General features: G+C 47.8%; 1 protein-coding gene across 1 annotated transcript in view; it reads left to right on the top strand.

The window, feature by feature from the left end:
- The window catches only part of SDHB (succinate dehydrogenase complex iron sulfur subunit B), a 31,426-nt gene extending 12,328 nt beyond the window's left edge, over positions 1–19,098 (top strand). The window contains exons 3-8 of the mRNA XM_043573880.1: positions 9,111–9,196; positions 11,668–11,804; positions 12,434–12,550; positions 13,927–14,028; positions 15,265–15,387; positions 18,877–19,098. Coding sequence (XP_043429815.1) covers positions 9,111–9,196; positions 11,668–11,804; positions 12,434–12,550; positions 13,927–14,028; positions 15,265–15,387; positions 18,877–18,954 — 643 coding nt within the window. The 3' untranslated portion in view covers positions 18,955–19,098. The remainder of the gene's footprint in view (positions 1–9,110; positions 9,197–11,667; positions 11,805–12,433; positions 12,551–13,926; positions 14,029–15,264; positions 15,388–18,876) is intronic.
- The last annotated feature ends 526 nt before the right edge of the window (positions 19,099–19,624 follow it).

Below are 19,624 nucleotides of genomic sequence, written 5' to 3'. Positions count from 1 at the left end.
TCATTTCAAATATTGTTGGATACTTGGAGAATAAAAACAATGCAAATCAAAACCTACAGAATGTGGCTGAAACTTCAGAAGAGTTAAATTCATAACTAACTTTTTAATGTTTATTTATTTTGAGAGAGAGAGAGAGCACAAGCAGGGGAGGGGCAGAGAGAGAGAAGACTCCCAAGCAGGCTCCGTGTTGTCAGCGCAGAGCTTGATGCAGGGCTCAATCCCATGAACCCTGAGATCGTGACCTGAGCCGAAATCAAGAGTCGGACACTTAACCGACTGAGCCACCCAGGTGCCCCTATAACTATTTTTTGACGCTAAAAAACGTAAAGAGTAATTGCATTCTTCTCCAGTTACGGCAGAGTAGCTTTCACGTACTAACCCTCAAGTAACAGCTATAAACTCTGGACAGAAGACAAGCAGTAATGACCTACAGACACAGCAGAGTGACCAGAGACACTGGGAATGAGTTGACACTTGGAAGAACAGAATGTTATTGGGTTTTACACTCTGTGACCTGAGGGCAAACCCCAGTGGAAGCAGAGGTACAAGGCCAAAAACACGATAAAACCACAGTCTTAACTTACTAGCTTGATGTTGTATAGCTACCACAGTAACCAGTAAACGAGGGGGCAGTCCTGGAAAGAAACATAGAGGGGGAGCCCCAAAGTCTGTTTGTGAACTGCCCAAGTCTGGAGTTCAGCCCATATTAATTATTGCTTTTAAAAAAAAAAAAAAAAAAAAAAAAACAACTCAGGGGCCCTTGGCTGGCTCAGTCGGTAGAGCATGCAACTCTTGATCCCAGGGTCATGAATTTAAGCCCCACATTGTGCATGGAGTGTACTTAAAATAAAAAACTATTTTAAAAGGGTTTTTTTTTTTAATCGATACTCTATAGAGAAACACAATAAAATCCAGAGTTGCCACGTCATTTATTCACAAAGTCCAGCACATAGTCCAGAATTACTAATCATATGAAGAAACAGTGAAACCTGACCCATCCTCAAATGGAAAGACCAGCAATGGAGGCCACCCAGCCCTGAAGCAGTCCAGGTGTTGGAACTAGATGTGCATTTTAAGGAGTTATCCCTATGCTCGTAGATAAAGGAAAAGATGCTCACGAGCTAGAAAATCTCAGCAGGGAAATAGAAACTTTTAAAAAGAACCAAATGGAAAATCTGGAACTGAAAACAGCAATATCTGAAATAGAAAATTTACTGGATAGCAGATTGAAGACAGCAGGAAGATTCAGTGACCCTGAAAATACATTAACAAGAATCACGTGTTCTTGAGACTAAAAAGATTGGAATGATATCAGAAAGTTTAACATATGTCATTGGAGTCCCAGAAGGAGTGGAGAAAGAGAAAGGGCAAAAAAAAATACTTGAAGAACTAATGACCAAGAATTCCCCAGGCTGGTGAAAGACATAATTGACACATTCAGGAAGCATGAACTTCAGACAAGGTAAATACAAGGAAAACTACACCCAGGAACATCATACTCCAGTTGCTGAAGATCAGAATGAAAGAGGAAATCTTGAAAGCAGGAACAGTAAAACACGTTACAGCCTGGGAAACGATACAAATGATTGTTTACTCAATAATTGTAGATGCCAAAGGACCATGAAATGCCATCGCTTAATTACTAAAAGAAAAACACCGTCAGCCAGAATCCTGTACTCCGCAAAATGGTGAGGATGGAATGAAGACGTTTTCAGGTAATAAAAAATCCAAGAATTCACAGCCAGAAGACCTGTACTAAGTGCAGTGTGAGAAGTTATCTTGCCTGTTGAGAAGGAAGAAAGGAGAAGGAATGAAAAGCACTAGCTATGGTAAATAGGAAACCATTTTTCCTCTTAATTCCATTAAAGTATACATATGACTGTTAAAAATCTAATACTGTATTGTGTAACAGACCGCTTATACAGATGTAATGTGTGTGATGACCAGCATAAGGGCTGGGAGTGGGTTGACCTATAAGGTTGGAGGGTTCTTACAGTACATGAAATGGTACAGTATTAACTCGAAATAGGTTGAAAAGTTAAGGACACATTATAATTCTAGAATAACCATTTATTAAAATGCAGAGTGAGATAGCTAAAAGCCAATATATAAATCAAATGGAATTCCAAAACTGCTTACTCCATCTAAAAATACTACTTAAAGCAGGAAAGAAAGAACAGGGGCAAAAATATTGGGACAAATAGTAAAATGAGAGAGCCAAATCCAACCTCATCAATAATTATATCATTAAAGGCATTAAACACTCCAATTAAAAGGCAAAGACTGTCAGAACAGATAAAAAGCAAAACCCAATTTCATGGTACTTATAAGAAATACACTTTAAATATTGTTAAAAACAAAACTCAACTAAGTAAAATTTAAAGATCTTACTGGCATGGGGGACCTGGGTGGCTCATTCGGTTAAGCGTCCAACCCTTGATTTTTGGCTCAGGTCATGATCCCAGGGTCCTGAGATCGAGCCCTGAGTCAGGCTCCACGCTGAGCATGGAGCCTGCTTAAGATTCTCCCTCTCAGTCTGCCCCTCCCCTGCTCACACGCTCATGCTGTCTCTTTTAAAAAAAAAAAAAAAAAAAAAAAGGAAAGGGATGTCTGGGTGGCTCAGTCGATTAAGTGCCCAACTCTTGATTTCTTGGTTTCGGCTCAGGTTAAGATCTCAGTTTGTGAGTTTGAGCCCACATCGGGCTCCGTGCTGATGGTGCACAGGCTGCTTGGGATTCTTGCTCCCTGTCTCTTTGCCTCTCCCCTGCTCGCACACATGCTCTCTCTTGAGCGCACACGCTCTCTCTCTCTCTCTCTCTCAAAATAAATAAACCTTAAAAATTTTTGCATAATTTAAAAATAAATTTTTTTTAACTAAAGACAGATCATCTGAACATTATCAATCATCTTGATCTAATTAATATTTTTGAGACACCACACCAAACAGTTGTAAAATACATGTTCTTATCAAGTGTGCAGGGAACATTCACTGTGATGCTGGGCCATAAAACAAATCTCAGTAAATTCCAAAAAATTAGGATCTTCTAGAGTGTATTCTCTGACCACAATGGAATTCGAATAGAACACAGAAACAGGGGGCACCTGGATAGCTCGGTTGAGCATCTGACTCTTGATTTTGACTCAGGTCATGATCCCAGTGTCCTGGGATCAAGCCCCATGTTGGGCTCCATGCTGAGTGTGGAGTGTGCTTAAGATTCTCTCTCCTTCTGTCCCTCTCCCCTTCTCATGCACACACTCTCTCTCTGTCTCTCTCTCTCTCTCTCTCTCTCTCAAATAAAAAGAAAATATGAATAGTTCTGTATTCACTATAGATATGAGATGCGTTGTCAAAGACCTTTTCATGAAGAAAACTCCAGGCCCAGGTGGCTTCACTGATGAATCATGAAACATTTAAGAAAACTCCTAATGCCTGTTACATCCTTTCAGAAAATAAACAAGGAATAATCACTTCCCAGTTCATTTTAGGAGGCCATCAAAACCTGATTCCAAAATCTAGTGGAGACGTCTCATTACAAAAAGGAAGGATATAGATTGGTATCTTTCATGAACATAGACACAAAAATTCTCAAGATTTCAGCAGATCAAATCTAACCATCTATAAGAAAAGGATAATGCCTTAATAACCAAGTTTGGGCTTGTCCCAGGGGTGCAGAGTAGTTTTAACATTGGAAAATCATGGGTGCCTGGGTGGCTCAGTTGGTTAAGTATCCAACTCTTGATTTCAGCTCAGGTCATGATCTCACTGTTTGTGAAATGGAGTCCACACCAGCCTTCAGGGTCCGGGCTGGGTGTGGAGCCTGTTTGAGATTCTCTCCTCTCTGCCCCTCCCTGCTCACAGTTCCCACTCCCACCCCCACCTCTCTATCAAAATAAGTAAACATTTAAGAAAATTGGAAAATCAGTCCGTGTCATTCACCATAGTAACAAGATAAAGGAGAAAAACCAGAAGTCTGCACGCTTGAAAAAAGAGGGGGAGATTCCTCGACTAGATAAAGAGCATCTATGGAAAATCGACAGCTCGCTATGAAATAGTTCGTGCTCTGCCCGTAAGGAACATAGCAAGGGTGTCCACTCCACTTCTGTTGAGTGTTCTACATGACATTTGAACAAATGCATTAAGGGCAAGTTAAAAATAAAGGGCATGAAATTTGGAAAGGAGGAAATAAAACTGTCACCAGTCACAAATAACATCATTGCTTACATAGAAAATTTTAGAGAATCTACCAAAAAAAAAAGAAAATTCCAGGGAATCTACAAAACTACAAGGACCTAAGTAAATTTAGCAAGGTTGCATGGTACAAGGTCATGCAAAAAGGGTTTTTTTGTTTGTTTGTTTTACTAGCATCAGCCATTATAGAATTTTATTGGAGGTTCTAACCAAGGAAATTAGGCAAGAGAAAATAGAGCAAATTGACAGGGAAGAAGGAAACTCTTCATAGATGACATGACCTTGTATATAGAAAATCTTAACAAATCCACACCAAGAAACTATTAGATCTAATAAACTAGTTCAGCGAGGATATAAGATCAGTATATAAAAATCAGTTGTATTTCTATAAACTAGTCGTGAACAGTCCTTAAATAAGAAAATGGTTCCATTTACAATAACTTGAAAAAGGATAAAATACTGAGGATCCAACTTAGCAAAAGAAATGCAAGACTTGTACGCTGAGAACTATAAAACATCGGTGACAAGAAATTAAAAACCTAGGGACAACTGGCTGGTACAGTCTGTTGAGCATCTGACCCTTTTTTTTTTTTTTTAAGATGGTATGATACATTCCTTTTTTTTTTTTTTTTTTTTTACTCTTATTAGGGAAAGAATGCAAGTGGGGGAGGGGCAGAAAGCAAGAATCCCAAGCAGGCTCCTCACTGTCAGTGCAGAGCCCATTGCAGGGCTCCAACTCAGACTGTGAGATCATGACCTGAACTAAAAAGGGTCAGATGCTTAATCGACTGAGCCACCCTGGGTGCCCCAAGTGTCCCAGTTCTTAATTATGGCTCCAGTCATGATCCCCAGGTCAAGGGATCAAGCCCCACATTGGGCAACACACTGAATGTGGAGCCTGCTTAAGATTCACTCTCTCCCTCTGCCCTGTTCACTCTCAAATGGGGGGGAAGAAAAAAAGGAAAGAAATTAAAGACTTAGATAAATGGAAAGACATCCCATGCTTAAGGGCTGGAAAACAATTTTTTTAAGTAGTCTACGCCCAACGTGGGGCTCAAACTCACAAGACTGAGTCACACACTGCTCCAACTGAGCCAACCAGACGCCCCTGGAAAACAATCTTTTTAAGGTGGCACTGCGCCCCTAAATCGATTTACAGATTCAACACAATTACTGTCAAAAGCCCACCAGTCATTTTTGCAGAAATTGACAAGCAGATCCTAAAAGGTATATGGAAATGTAAGGGACACAGAATAACCAAAAAAATCTTGATTTCTATGTAAAAATGTTATTTGCATCATTGTATATAATAGAGAAGGATTTAAGCAAGCTAAGGGTCCTTCCATAGGAAAACAGGTGATTACTGTCCTTTATTGGAGATGTTGAATGAAAAAAGCAAGGTGTTATTATATATATTGCTTTTTTTAGGTGTGAGAAAAATATACCAGACTCTTTAACAGTCCCTAGCTATTATGAAATTTAGCAGGAGAGATCACTTGAAGGGAGGGCTTTGGCTTTTTAACTTGATACTTGAAATTTTTGTAAAAATAAAGAGGATTGCTGCCATTTAAAACATGCCAGGACAAGAATAGACAGATCGTTTGAATTTTTTTAAGTTGCAAAATAAACTCTACTTCAGTGAAATTCTGTTACAGAATACCAGAAGGAGGTACCACAAATCAGAAGCAAAAGAAGGTTTAGTCAGTCAGTGATTTGGGGCAATTGATTAGCAGTTTTTGTAATTTGGGGGGGAATAATTTTAAAATGCATGGGGTGCCTGGGTGGCTCAGTTAAGCTTCCAACCTCAGCTCAGGTCATGATCTCACAGTTCATAAATTCGAGCCCCTCCCCTGCTCGCGCGCGCGCTCTCTCTCTCTCTCTCTCTCAAAAATAAATACACATTTTTTTTTTTTAATGTAAAATCTAGAGGAAAATTCTAGTCTTGAAACGTCAGGAAGGGGTTTAATCTTTTTAGATTTAAAATTGATAGTACTGGGGCCCTGGCTGGCTCAGGCAGAGGAGTGTGTGACTCTTGATCTTGGGATTGTGAGTTCAAGCCCCATATTGGGTATAGAGATTATTAAAAAATAAAATTTTATAAATACATACATACATTAAAAATAGTGATAGTATCATAAGGGGAAAGGGTGGTCAACTGTAACATGCAAGCATTTAAATCTGTGTGGTTTAAAAGTTCCATTACCAAAATTAGAAGTCAAATAGCCAATTGCTGGTTATGGGCTGGAGGTGAGGGAGGGGCAGGATTCGCCACTGATAGAATAGATTGGTGGTATAAATTTGGTCTTTTCCAGGGTTTCAGGCTCCTAAAACCCTTGCGATCCAAAGTGATAAGAGCTATAGGGTCATCTTTTGTTATAATAGTTTTGGTTTTTTTCCCAGTTCCTGAAATAGCTCCGGATAAATACTGAAGGTGAAATGGGCTTGTATTTTTTATTCATTTCAGCCGCCTGAGTTTACTCTAATAAGGTGGTTTCTAGAAGTCCAGATAACCACAGGTTGAGGTGGGGGCTGATTACTAGGGAACCAACCCTGTGTTTAGACTGTTGGAACCCTCTGCCCTACCCCTTGACCTGAGAGGGAAGAGAGGTTAGAGGTCAAACCACCGACCGGCAGCACCATGTAATCAATCATGCCTGTGCACTGAAGCCTCCATGAAAGGACCCGGATTGTGGGGTTCAGAGAGTCTGGGTGCGTGAACTCGTGCAGGTGCAGGGAGAGGGCACGGAAGCTCTGCTCCCCTTCCTGGGCACCTTGCCCTGTGCACCTCTTCCACTTGGCCATTCTACTAAATCAGAACCTAGTGAATTACCTGTTTATCTAAGTTCTGTAAGCTGCTCTAGCAAATGTCAAACCCAAGAGAGGGGATCATGAGAATCTCATCCACAGCCAGTCTTCCAGGGGACAGCCCGAGCTTGCAGCCAGCAGCGGGTGTCCGAGGACGGTGGGGGTGGGGGCTGGGACCAAGCCCTTCAACTGTGGGATCTCATGCTGTCACTGGCCAGTGGTGATGGGGCCAGATTGAGTTACACTGTGGGGACACCCGGCTGGGGTTGCAGGATTGCTCGGTTCCGGAAACCACACGCCTGGTGACCAGGAGTGTCAGAAGTGAAGTACTGGGAATGATGAGTTTTGGAGCTTTAAAAAAGGTTTTTCCTTTAAAAACAATTCCTAAGATCTCCTAAACAAAGAGGCAAAGAACATGGGTGGACCGAGTCTGTAGCATAGTCGACTAGAATGAAGGTGCCGCGCGGGCAGGAGTTTTCATCTGTTCTCTGGTGTATGTCCAGCAGCCAGCATGGAACCTGGCACAGCACACTTCCAATAAGCATCTGGAGCGTGAAGAAAAATCAATGGCTTTATGACAGATACTCAACCACTGAAATACTCAAATATCTCAGATTAAAACAATAATACTTCTCCATTCTCAAAATAGCAGAGGTTTTTAAAGGGTAGTTCCCAGTGTTAGCAAAGATAGGGTGGAAATGGTACTTGCATATTGCTGATAGAAATACAGATAATGCAGCCCTGTTAACTAATCTTGTTGTGATCATTTCACCATCTGTACATAGGGGCGCTTTTTTTTTTTAAGTTTATTTATTTTGAGGGGGGGGCAGGTAGAGAGAATCTCGAACAGGCTCTGCGCTGTCGGCACAGAGCCCGACGCAGGGCTCAAACTCACAAACCATGAGATCATGACCCGAGCTGAAATCAAGAGTCCGACGCTTAACTGCCTGAGCCACCCGCGCGCCCCAGTATATACGTATATTAAATTATGTGCTACGCTATCATGCTGTGCACCTTAAATTTGCATGTCATATGGCAATTATATCTCAATAAAGTAGAAAAAAAAGAAATCTGGATAATGCTAAAGGATATTGGGGCGGGGGCATATTTTTTAAAATCCCATGCATAGAGCAGGACTGGGAGGCATGGGCGTGACAACCAGGAAATAGGTTTGTTGAGCACGTGACTGTGCCAGATACTATGAAAGTCACATGCTTTTATTTCATCTTTGTAATAGTCCTGCGATTTTAAGTTTTGGTTCCATTTGACAAATAGGGAAACAGGCTCAGGGAGAGTGAACCGTTCATACAACTGCAGCCTCTGCATGATGATGGTCACAGTTACACTGAGCGAATGTGGCAGGCGCTCTGTTTGACTGTCCTGTGTGTTAATTCACCTGCAGCGGTCCCATGAGATGTAGGGGCTGCCTCTGCTTCGTAGGTGGGAAACTGGTGAAGCGGTTTGCCAAGAACCTAGCGAGTGGCCAAGCCAGGGTTCTGACCAGGTTCTCAGACACCAAGCCTGCGCCCCAAGTTCCAAGCCCTGTGCTACTGCCCTTCCTCTCACCCCACTGCCCCCTCACGCATGGGCACTCACAGTGCTTTGGAGTAAGGGGGCTCTCTCTCTGCTCCTTCAGCTTTCCTTTCCCTAGAAATGTATACGCAGCGCGACTCTGCAGGACTTACAATGTGTAAGAATACACAAAAATAGAACGATGGCGGGGCGCCTGGGTGGCGCAGTCGGTTAAGCGTCCGACTTCAGCCAGATCACGATCTCGCAGTCTGTGAGTTCGAGCCCCGCGTCAGGCTCTGGGCTGATGGCTCGGAGCCTGGAGCCTGTTTCCGATTCTGTGTCTCCCTCTCTCTCTGCCCCTCCCCCGTTCATGCTCGCTCTCTCTCTCTCTCTCTCTCTCTCTCTCTCTCTGTCCCAAAAATAAATAAAAGTTGAAAAAAAAAAAAATAGAACGATGGAAAAATTCCTGAGTGTGACCTCAGAAAGCCAAAAGGGTAAGAGCAGCTAATATACACAGACATGTCAGATCATACTATAATAATGAAGTGTAGGTACATTGGACTTCGCATCAGTACGACTGGGGTGTCTTGTTGTTTTTGGTCAGATGTGGTCCTATGGTGTTGGATGCTTTAATCAAGATTAAGAATGAAATCGATTCGACTTTGACTTTCCGACGATCATGCAGAGAAGGTAAGCATCTCCTTCCTTATTAGGCTTTAGACCCTTATGCTTGGTGCCCGGGCCGGCCACGACTGAGACAGCTACCCGCACAGCTGGCCATCTGCCGGGTGACCTTGCTGTGCGTCGCACTTCCTTTTCTTGGGTAAATGTGTCAAAAATTCGAACTGTAGTACAAGCTCTGGTTTCTGAATTTTCTTCCCGTCAGGAGCTTTATGTCACGTGGTCACTGCATCCGGCGGTCCCCGTGAGCTGTCACACCCTCAGGGACCAGCTTGGGTCTGCTGGCCGGCCACTTCCGCACCCCTGCCAAGCTGCTTGGCCGGGGGGCAGGGGGGTACAGGTGTGCCCCCACCCCCAGCTCCCAGCGTTACGCGCGCTCAGAGCAGCTGCTCAGTAGGAACATCCTGGATGGGAACAGAGTTTCCCACAGTGTGCAGCCGGTGTCACAGGAGCTGATTTCCAGCAGTATTCAGACCTGCGTGTTTTACTTTAATAGCCGTGTGTTTATGTGATACGTTAGAAAAATATAATTACTGATGACAGTGTAACAGTGGTAAAGTTTTTTTAATATAAATCTAAGTAAACATGAGTTGATTTTAAGAAAACCCCTAAATAATCTTCTAGTGGTACATGTTGAGTACCAATCACAAAAGTCACAGAGGGATGCTACGAGGGCTGACTGGTCCCGATGGCCGTGGAGCACGGTCTGTGTGCCCAGCTCTGTTCTGTTCACTTTACACGGAATAGACCAGCCCCATTAGTGTTTGTGCTGAGGTCCGGGGAGGTTAAGGGACTTCCAGAAAAACACACAGATAGTTGGGGAGCCAGGAGTCCACCAGATTTGTCAGATTCCAGAACTGCACTCAGGCGGTACACTCTGCTGGCCAGGCTTGGAAAACCTGACAAAACGAAACAGAGGGTAGTGTGGGCCAAAACAAGTGATTGAATCTTCTTCCTAAAATAACCTTTCCTAAAAGGAAAAGTCACTATAGATATTGGCCCATCACTTTTTAATCTTTGTTCTGCTGTACATTTCAGGTCATTCAGTCCTGCTTCTAAGACATCTGCTTTGATTCATCTAATCTTACAGGATGGGATTTAGTGTACCAAATGCTGACAGATATTACCATAGTTTGGCTGAGTCCTGCTGTTCAGGGAACATTCTGCTGTAATTAAACACCAACCTTCCCCATGTAAGTCCTGGCAACACAGGAAATATAGATGCTTTTCAGTAACCGTTCCCCGTAAGACTTTCTCAGAGCCAAGAATATAAGCTGTGGCCCATCTGGACTAAAAACTACGAAGCAAAATGATATTAATTACCACTCCTTTCTCTTCCCCTTGTTGGTAAGAGAATTTCTAGGGGAGCCTTTTACAGAGAAGAAGAAAATTTGTTTATTTTTGAGAGAGAGCATAAGTGGCTCCAGGCTCTGAGCTGTCAGCACAGAACCCAACGCGGGGCTTGAACTCACAAGCTGTGAGATCATGACCTGAGCAGAAAGTTGGATACCTAACCGTCTGAGCCACCCAGGCACCCCAGATTTATTTTTTAAGTTGTATGCCATCGCTTACAAAAGCATATTTCTCTGCTGGGATGCCAGGCTTACATAAATATATTGACGACATTCAGTCCCCTGGGGAACTATAGGAGTATTTGCTTAAGACACGCTTATTAAGATTCACAGAAGGGAGTGGTCTCACTAAAGTGATAACCCAGTGCACGTCTCACAAGTAATCACATTTCTCTGGCCTGATCTTCAAAAGACAGCTTCAGAGAAGTGGATTCATATTGCATAGTCATCTTTAAACTCTGAAATACCTAGGAAATTTCCATACACGGGACGTGAGTCCAGGCAAAGAGAAGTCTCATCATCAGGGTCCTGCGTCAGCACCTTATTTTTGCTGTGCTTTGGTTTCAGTTAGTTCATTCTTCTCCTTGGAAGGTCAGTGCTTAGCCAGTTTACGTGGGTTTCATATCCCCAGAGCCGCTATGCTGCTAGTTTTGGTGAAAACGGAGTAAGAGCTCTACGTGGATGATCCACACCCAGGCCTAAACCGGAAGATGATATTTTGCTTTTGGTTTCTGTCTGTTAGAGTTTGAGTTCAAATAACAGGGACTTTTAAAAAAACTTTTTTCCCCCCTGAAAATACATGAATCATGGAGCTAGGACTGATGTGGGCACTCTGCGATGCCACCAGTGCCCCAGGCCCCTTCTGCCTTCCAGCGCCATCTGTGGCGTGTCGATTCCAGCCTCAAGGTTGCCTCGTGGTCCCAAAATGGCTTTTGGAACTGCGGCCGTTAGATCTGCATTCCAGGCAGAAAGATGGAGGAGAGGGAAAACAGCATCACCTTCTGCCCCGGGTGGATTCTGTGTCAGTGCTGCCCCTGATGGTAGAGGAGCAACATTCCAGAAAAGAGAGTTTGAAGCTGGACTGCCTGAGCCTGGGGGAGGAGGTGTTAAATGCATTCTCTCTATCAGGCATCTGTGGCTCTTGCGCGATGAACATCAACGGAGGCAACACTCTGGCTTGCACCCGCAGGATTGACACCAACCTCAGCAAAGTCTCCAAAATCTACCCTCTTCCACATATGTATGTGATAAAGGATCTTGTTCCCGTGAGTTTCTGCCTCCCTCCCTCCCTCCCTCCCATCCCCCCTTCTGTCTCCTATCCCCCCCATCCCTTCCCCTTTTTTATCTTCAGGGGAGAGGGGAAGAGGTGTGTGTGAGAGAGAGAGAAAGATATGTTATCAGTTCTTTAGGGCAGGCTTTTTCCCTGAGTTAAGGAATTTGAATGGTGGAAGATAAACACACCTAGAAGATTCTCCAGCAGCTCATTTGGTGAGGATTGTTTGGGAATAACTGGGCACAAGATTGTAGAGTTGGAACAGTCCCAGAATCAAGAATTTGGCCATAACTACAAAGAATTCATGTGGAAAATCCCAGTGGGGAAGGCAACACTGGTTACGCGTTGGACTTTAATTTCTGCCTCCCCGTGTTTGACCACCTTCACTGGAGGGGCTATGGGATTGGAAGGCTTCCTGACTGGGTGAGGGAGAGATTTCCGAGCCACGATTAATGCTGACCATTTCTCCTTCTGTAGTCTTTGCACAGATCCACGCCAAAGTGAGTCGGACTTCTGTAGGATCGGGGGGAAGTAGGGATTGTCCACGAAATGGGGTGAATAAGAAAGCTAAGGAGTGCTGGTGAAATCTGACCCTTTTTTCCTTCTGCCTCTTAACCTCAGGACTTGAGCAACTTCTATGCTCAGTACAAATCCATTGAGCCTTATTTGAAGAAAAAGGATGAATCCCAGGAAGGCAAGCAGCAGTACCTGCAGTCCATAGAAGATCGTGAGAAACTGGTCATTAGTCCCCATTTATTGTCTTGCTTTGAGGAATCTTGTTGCCAAGATGCTTGCCAGGAAGTGTGGCTTGGGGGGATGGGGTGGGGAGTGGCAGCATGGGGTCGTGCAGACCCTTCATTTAGTGTGTTCTGGAAGGAAACTGCAAGAGCATCTGTCCAAGGGCTGGACTGCCATCCTCTCGGGACCACGCGGGCAGTGTGAACCCACAAAGGCCCACAGTGGACCGGGGGTCTGGAGCAGGCCCACGCTGCCTAGAAGGGCACGTCATTACCGTGTTGCAGGATGTTTGTCTTTTTCTTTTCTTTTTTTTTTTTTTTTTTTATTTTTTTAAATTTTTTTTTTTTCAACGTTTTTTTATTTTATTTTTGGGACAGAGAGAGACAGAGCATGAACGGGGGAGGGGAGGGGCAGAGAGAGAGGGAGACACAGAATCGGAAACAGGCTCCAGGCTCCGAGCCATCAGCGCAGAGCCTGACGCGGGGCTCGAACTCACGGACCGCGAGATCGTGACCTGGCTGAAGTCGGACGCTTAACCGACTGCGCCACCCAGGCGCCCCTGTTTGTCTTTTTCAAAAGAAACCTGTGTGCAGATTACCAGGTTTTTCCAAGCTGACACCCCCATCAGAGGCTCTTTGACACTCGGGGGCAAATCAGACACGTCCTGGCCGTTGGTGGTCCTGCTTCCACCACCTGTTTTGCAGACAGGAGCAAAGTCGCTCATGGCACAACTGGGACTAGAACCTTGCTGTTCTTTGCTGACACCGAGAGTCCAGGGATTGCTGGGCAGGGTGGGGGACAGCCCTGTCACTCTGAGTTCCAGTATCCAGGCTGTGAAGTGTTTTTGTTTTGGTTTTTTTTAATGTTTATTTATTTATTTTTGAGAGAGAAAGCACGAGCTGGGGAGGGACATGGAGGGAGAGAGGGAGGGAGACGGAATCCCAAGCAGGCTCAGAGCTGGTCAGCACAGAGACCGACGCGGGGCTCGAACTCATGAACCTTGAGATCATGACCTGAGCCGAAGTCGGACATTTAACCAACTGAGCCACCCAGGTTTCCCTGGTTGCTTCTCTTTGTTTTGCTTTTTTGGGGGGTTTGTTTGCTTTTAGGTAACAGAGGTGGTGTATTAAAGGATAAGTACATTGGACTTGGCCTTCAGAACTCTGGGTTCTAATCCAGCAAATGTTTACATTTTGGCTCCAAGATCTCTTTTTACAAATCTGATACATCCGTACAAGCCACCCCTAGGGTTTTGCCAAGAAAACCCTGCAAATAGTCGCTTTGTTCACGTGCCGACCGCCGACATCACATTCAGTCGGCTAGAAACCCGAGTCTCTTCGGCCTTGGGCCCCTGACCGCCCTTTCCCTCCGCACAGGACGGGCTGTATGAGTGTATTCTCTGTGCCTGCTGCAGCACCAGCTGCCCCAGCTACTGGTGGAACGGAGACAAATACCTGGGACCTGCAGTCCTTATGCAGGTAAGGTGCTCCTTCGTTGCTCTAAGAGAAGTTAAAACTGAGGCATCCAGAAGTCCAAGAGGACGGTGGCTTATTGGCAACCAGGATGCCAACGGGTGTCCGTCACAGGCAGGGCAATGGGGTGCCTGGACTTCGCGTGGTTTCAGTACATCTTCTGCAAGATACCTCGTTTCTGTGTGGTGAGGGTCACCCCGAGGCAACGCACGCCCTGCAGATGTTAAAACGCATTCCCTGTGCAGCTGTCTCTTGCTTCCCCACGTGCCCGCTTTCCCCAGACCACATCTGTCAGGCAGCCCCCCATCTCCCTCCCCGGGGAGTTTGGACGTGCAGGCCGGAGAGAGAAATTTGACTGAGGGGCAGCCTCCCAGCTGTAAGTTTGGAACTTGTTTCCAGGCTGATGAAAACCTGGAGTCCTGGGTTTAGGGGTTGCTTGGAGAGGAGGCAGCACGGCCTTTCTGGGCACATCGCTGCATGTGTACTCACGGCAGGGAAACTGCCTTTGTTCCTTCCCATAAAGCTGTGCTTTTTAAGTTTCTGGCCAGTGCTTTTCTCAGATTCTCGAGCAGCTCAAAAACACCAGTTCTCATTTCTGATCTTCCCACGAAAAGGGAAGCTCCGTGCGGTGTGACCACTTAGCAGCATTGATTCCCATCCACATAAAAGATCGAACGACGAGGCCCGTTCGTTCACCGTTGGCACCCGCACCATCGCTGTGAGGTGCTGGGGAACGGAGCCCCCTCCGCCTCCCTGCGCCAGCAGCCCGTGCTCGGGCGGTTGACCGCCTTCGGCCGGCCCATGCCAGGCTCCCAGATGGGCTGACCAATCACGGGAGTCTGTCGGTGGAACAAATATTAAATATCCTCTCTGGACAGAGATCTTAAGTCATCAGTCTATGGGAGACCATGGGTAGGTGCTGTGAAGGCGGTTCCCTGACTCAGAAGCTGGGCATCCAGGAAGCCAATGAGCGCCTTGAAGTGATGAGGGGGCGGTGCCTGCTCGCATGTAATTAAGCACCAGGGTACCAGGTGCAGTGTGGCTCAGAAGTTGGGGGCTTGTTAATCAAGGGGGTTACCGAGGAGTGGGGGGGGGGGCCTTGCCTTGAAAGATGGCAGGACTTAAGGAGCAGAGACAAGGCCCCTAAACTGGGAGACTCCCTCCCCTCTGCACCCCTGCCTGGGGCTTTGAGCTGTGACGGGTTAAGCTGCCAGCTCAGCGCCTCGGCCCCCGGTTCCCCAGGCCTATCGCTGGATGATCGACTCCAGAGACGACTTCACGGAGGAGCGCCTGGCCAAGCTGCAGGACCCGTTCTCCCTGTATCGCTGCCACACCATCATGAACTGCACGAGGACCTGCCCCAAGGTACGAGGCGCCGGCGGCCCTCCGCCCTGCCTCCGGGCCGACGTGTCCGAAGCGTCCGAAGCGGCGTGTGCGGTTCCCTCTGTGTCCCTGTGCCTCCGTCTCGCAGCGTCGCACAGACACCCGTTCGTTCTCGGGGTCTTTTCTCAGTCTCAGCTCGAGCTCACCTAGCTTTCCCTCCCCTTCCTGCTCGTCCTCCTGCTTCCTGGACTCGCCCTGATTTCAGCTTTGGCCATCCGCCTGTCTTCTCTGCGTTTCCGTGCCACATCCGAGGCGCATGGCCCGCTGTGGGCTGGCTGCCCTTCGGTCCAGGCGGTGGGCAGGGAGCAGCCCGGGCCACGCGGCTCAAAGCGTGGCTGCCCCTCGAGCAGAGACTGTAGACAGTGGGGTGAGTGGGTGAGCAGGCAGCAAGATGGAAACTGGGGTAACCAGCCAGCAGCTTTAAAGAAAGGGTGGGGGGAGGCAGCCAAGCTTAAACAGGACATACAGGTGGCTAATTTCCTTCTTTTTTTGCCTGACACCCGTGTTTCCAGGTGCCCATCTCTGCCACGGCGCTTCTCGTGGTCCATCAGCAGTGGGGCCTGGTAGGGGCCCCCAGGCGGGGGTGAGGCTCTGCCCCCGGGACCTCTAATTTGTGGGGCAAGTTAGACCACTGACGTGCTCAGAACAGCTCCTGGCACAGTGAGCGCTCAGGAAATGGGCCTGCAGACAGATGCCTGGCCTGTTCCAGACTCAGAGACAGCAGCCCTGGGGGGCACTTGGCTTCTGGGTGCATTCCCTGGCGGGCGTCTTTGCATGACACCTGGGAGCAAACAAGAACGGAGGCTGTCTGGGACCCATGGGAGGACACACAGGCCCAGATTGTTTGAACTGGAAGGGACCCTTTTACAGACGGGGAAGCCGAGCCCGGGCAGGAGTAGGGAGGGCAGCGACTTGCCAACGTCACTGTCGGGGCAGGGCAAGGCCAGAAAAGCAGGCCCCCTGCCTCCCAGACTAGTCTCTTCCTGCTGCCCCAGATCAGGTGGGCTCGTGTGTGCTGACCCACTAGTCCTGTGGTAAGCGGAGGCGGGCAGGGCACCGTGGACGCTCATCCCTCACCCCATCACCCCCTCCACCTCCCCAACGCAGCCTATGTTCCCCGCCTCTCGTGTGCCTTTCCAGAGATTGCACGCTGTACCAAATGCATACAGGGCCTGTTCAGTCCCAGTCACTGCCTTTACCCCTTAATTTATTTTCGAGATCATTCCATAGCAGCCTTGGAAGAGTGTTCTCTCTCCTTTTCTTTCCTTCTGAAGATCTCTTTTTTTCTTTCTCTTTTTCTCTTTTCTTTCTTTCCACACATTTCCCCCCCTCCCCCACCGCCACCCCCCACACTATGGAAGTGCTTTATTGGCAGTAGGGTCGAACATACAAAAGGTTCTCAGCGGATGGGACCAGGCAGTCACGAGGATAGATGACACCATGAGTGAGGAGAGGGAGATGGCTTAAAAGAAATCCCATCATCTGGAGCGTCCGGATCACAGCACTCCACAGCAGCCCGTGGGTCTCCTCCGACCATCCTGTTCCAGGGCTTCCCAGGACAGCCTCCTTGGCCTCGGGAGGCGTCATAGTTACTCGGCCCCACCAGAGTGGGGACTGCAGGGCGGACAGCACTGGCTCCATAGCCCAAGATCGGGGGCATCAGGCCCCGCGGAGTCCAGTATGGAGAGGGGAGTGCCGGGGTCAGGCCAGGGCGGAGCATCTGGGCAGGGCCAGCTGGCCGGACGGGCTTGATCTCAGGCAGAGCTGGGTGCGTGGCATCAGTGAGAAAGTTGTTAAAAGGTGCCACCTCCTGGAAAGAGGATCTCTTTTGCATTGTTGGTGGGAATGCAAGTTGGTGCAGCCACTCTGGAAAACAGCATGGAGGTTCCTCAAAAAACTGAAAATAGAACTGCCCTATGACCCAGCAATGGCACTACTAGGCATTGATCCATGGGATACAGGTGTGCTGTTTTGAAGGGACATGTGCACCCCCATGTTTATAGCAGCACTATCGACAATGGCCAAAGTATGGAAAGAGCCCGAATGTCTATCGACGGATGAATGGATAAAGAAAATGTGGTGTATATATATACAATGGAGTATTACTCGGCAATCAAAAAGAATGGAATCTTGCCATTTGCAACTACGTGGATGGAACTGGAGGCTATTATGTTAAGTGAAATTAGTCAGAGAAAGACAAAAATCATATGACTTCACTCACATGAGGACTTTAAGAGACAAAACAGATGAACATAAGGAAAGGGAAACAAAAATAATATAAAAAAACAGGAAGGGGGACAAAACATAAGAGACTCTTAAATATGGAGAACAAACAGGATTACTGGAGGGCTTGTAGGAGGGGGGATGGGCTAAATGGGGAAGGGGCACTAAGGAAGCTACTCCTGAAATCATTGTTGCACTATATGCTAACTAATTTGGATGTAAATTTTAAAAAGTAAAAAATAAAATTAAAAAAATAAAATAAATTAAAAAAAAAAAAGTGACACCTCCTGGGAGCCTGGGTTAAGCGTCCACCAGACTCAGGTCACAATCTCATGGCTCGTGAGTTTGAGCCCCGTGTCACAGAGTCTGCTTGGGATTCTCTCTCCCTCTCTACTCCTCTCTCCCCCTCTCTCTGTCCCTCACCCTCCCTCTCCTTCCCCCTTCCTCCCTCTCTCCCTTTCTCTCTGCTTCTCTCCCCCCTCAAAATACATAAGTAAACTTTTTAAAAAGTGCCACCTCCTTCTTCACTCCCTCAGTTTCCTCTGCACGCTTGTTGGAGCTGCGTGTGCGTACAGATTCGGGCCCCTGAGAGGGCAGCGCCACTCCCCCCCCGCCCCCCGCCCCGGCCATGGGTGTTAGAGGTGGCAAACTTCCACTTCCTGCTCAGGGCCCGTGCGACCCACACTGTCATTTCAAGGGTAGAGTTGTGCTTCTAGAAAGACGGGGCTCTCTTCTCACCTCGGCTGCGTCCTTGTGTCCCTGCTGAGGCGGCCGGCGCTCACTGGGCTCGTCATGGTGCCTCCTGGCGGGATCAGGGTTACTGGCCAGTCAGGCTGCCACGGGAGCTTGGGAAGGGTCCCCAGGGAGGGCCCTTCCTTCCCGGCACCCGTGAGGGCTCTTGTGTGTCCACGGGAACGTGTAAGAGACTGAGCGCTGCCGGCCGGTTGGGACGCCGGCCGTGGCCGTGGAAGAGCTGCCCTCTCCTGGACGTGCGTGCGTCTCAGGCACACGGCCCCCGTGGGTCTGCGCAGGGGGGCGGGAGGGGTCACCGGAGCCATCCGGCCGCTGTGAGGTGTCTGCAGGTGGACACCGGAGAGCCCTGAGCCCCAGCCCCTGGCTTTGAAAGGATGAGATTGGCATCGCCTTGCTTTGACCCCAGCCCCGCTTGAGGGGGTTTCGCCCCAGGCCCTGGGTTCTTCATTCAGTCTCACGTACCCTTTGGTACTGATTCTCTTTTCTTCTCTCAAGGGGCTGAATCCAGGCAAAGCTATTGCTGAAATCAAGAAAATGATGGCCACCTATAAGGGGAAGAAAGCGTCAGTGTAACTGTTCCCGCGCTAACCGCGACTTAACCGGCCCAGCTGGACATACTTTATATCCAATTTGAGGTCTTGATTTTCCATGAATACAGCATGTATAATAAAGATTCTAAGAAATAAATAAATGTTATTCTACTTTATTAACAAAAAAGCACGCCTGTTCCTTTTACTTGCTGAAGAGGGATGCACGGGTGCCAGAAGGAAGGGCCCTTATCCTGGAAGAGGGCCCGACCCTGGGACTGAGCCCCTGGGGGTAGGGCAGGGTCCCGGTGGACAGGCCTGCTGGGCCTGGGACTTGTTCCCTTTGCCCTTCCCCCGTGGGACGCCCTCGGGCAGCTTCCTCCTCCTCCTGGCCTCTTGGTCTGCCCATGTGGGGGACGGGGGGGGGGGGGGGGGTGACCCTGCCCACCTCACCCCTGCTGCCTGCAGGAGGGAATGTGCCCGTTCACCGATGGGAGCCCTTGTCCTACAGCCTCCCGGGTCCTGCAGCTTTCAGTATTAGAATTACTTCGAGCCGCGTCTTGCTAAGTCAGTTAGACGCCTCCAGCACAGAGCAATGACCGGGATCAGCCGTGACCTTGAGTTCCACGGCTGACCTCAGGAGACCTCTCCAGGCAAGCACGAATTCCCAACACTGCCACCTTGGCTGTAACGCTCTACCACGAAGGCAGCAACAT

This window comes from Prionailurus bengalensis, chromosome C1 (genome assembly GCF_016509475.1).
Source record: "Prionailurus bengalensis isolate Pbe53 chromosome C1, Fcat_Pben_1.1_paternal_pri, whole genome shotgun sequence".
NCBI classification, from domain to species: domain Eukaryota; kingdom Metazoa; phylum Chordata; class Mammalia; order Carnivora; family Felidae; genus Prionailurus; species Prionailurus bengalensis.
This window is presented reverse-complemented; position numbering and strand designations above follow the sequence as displayed.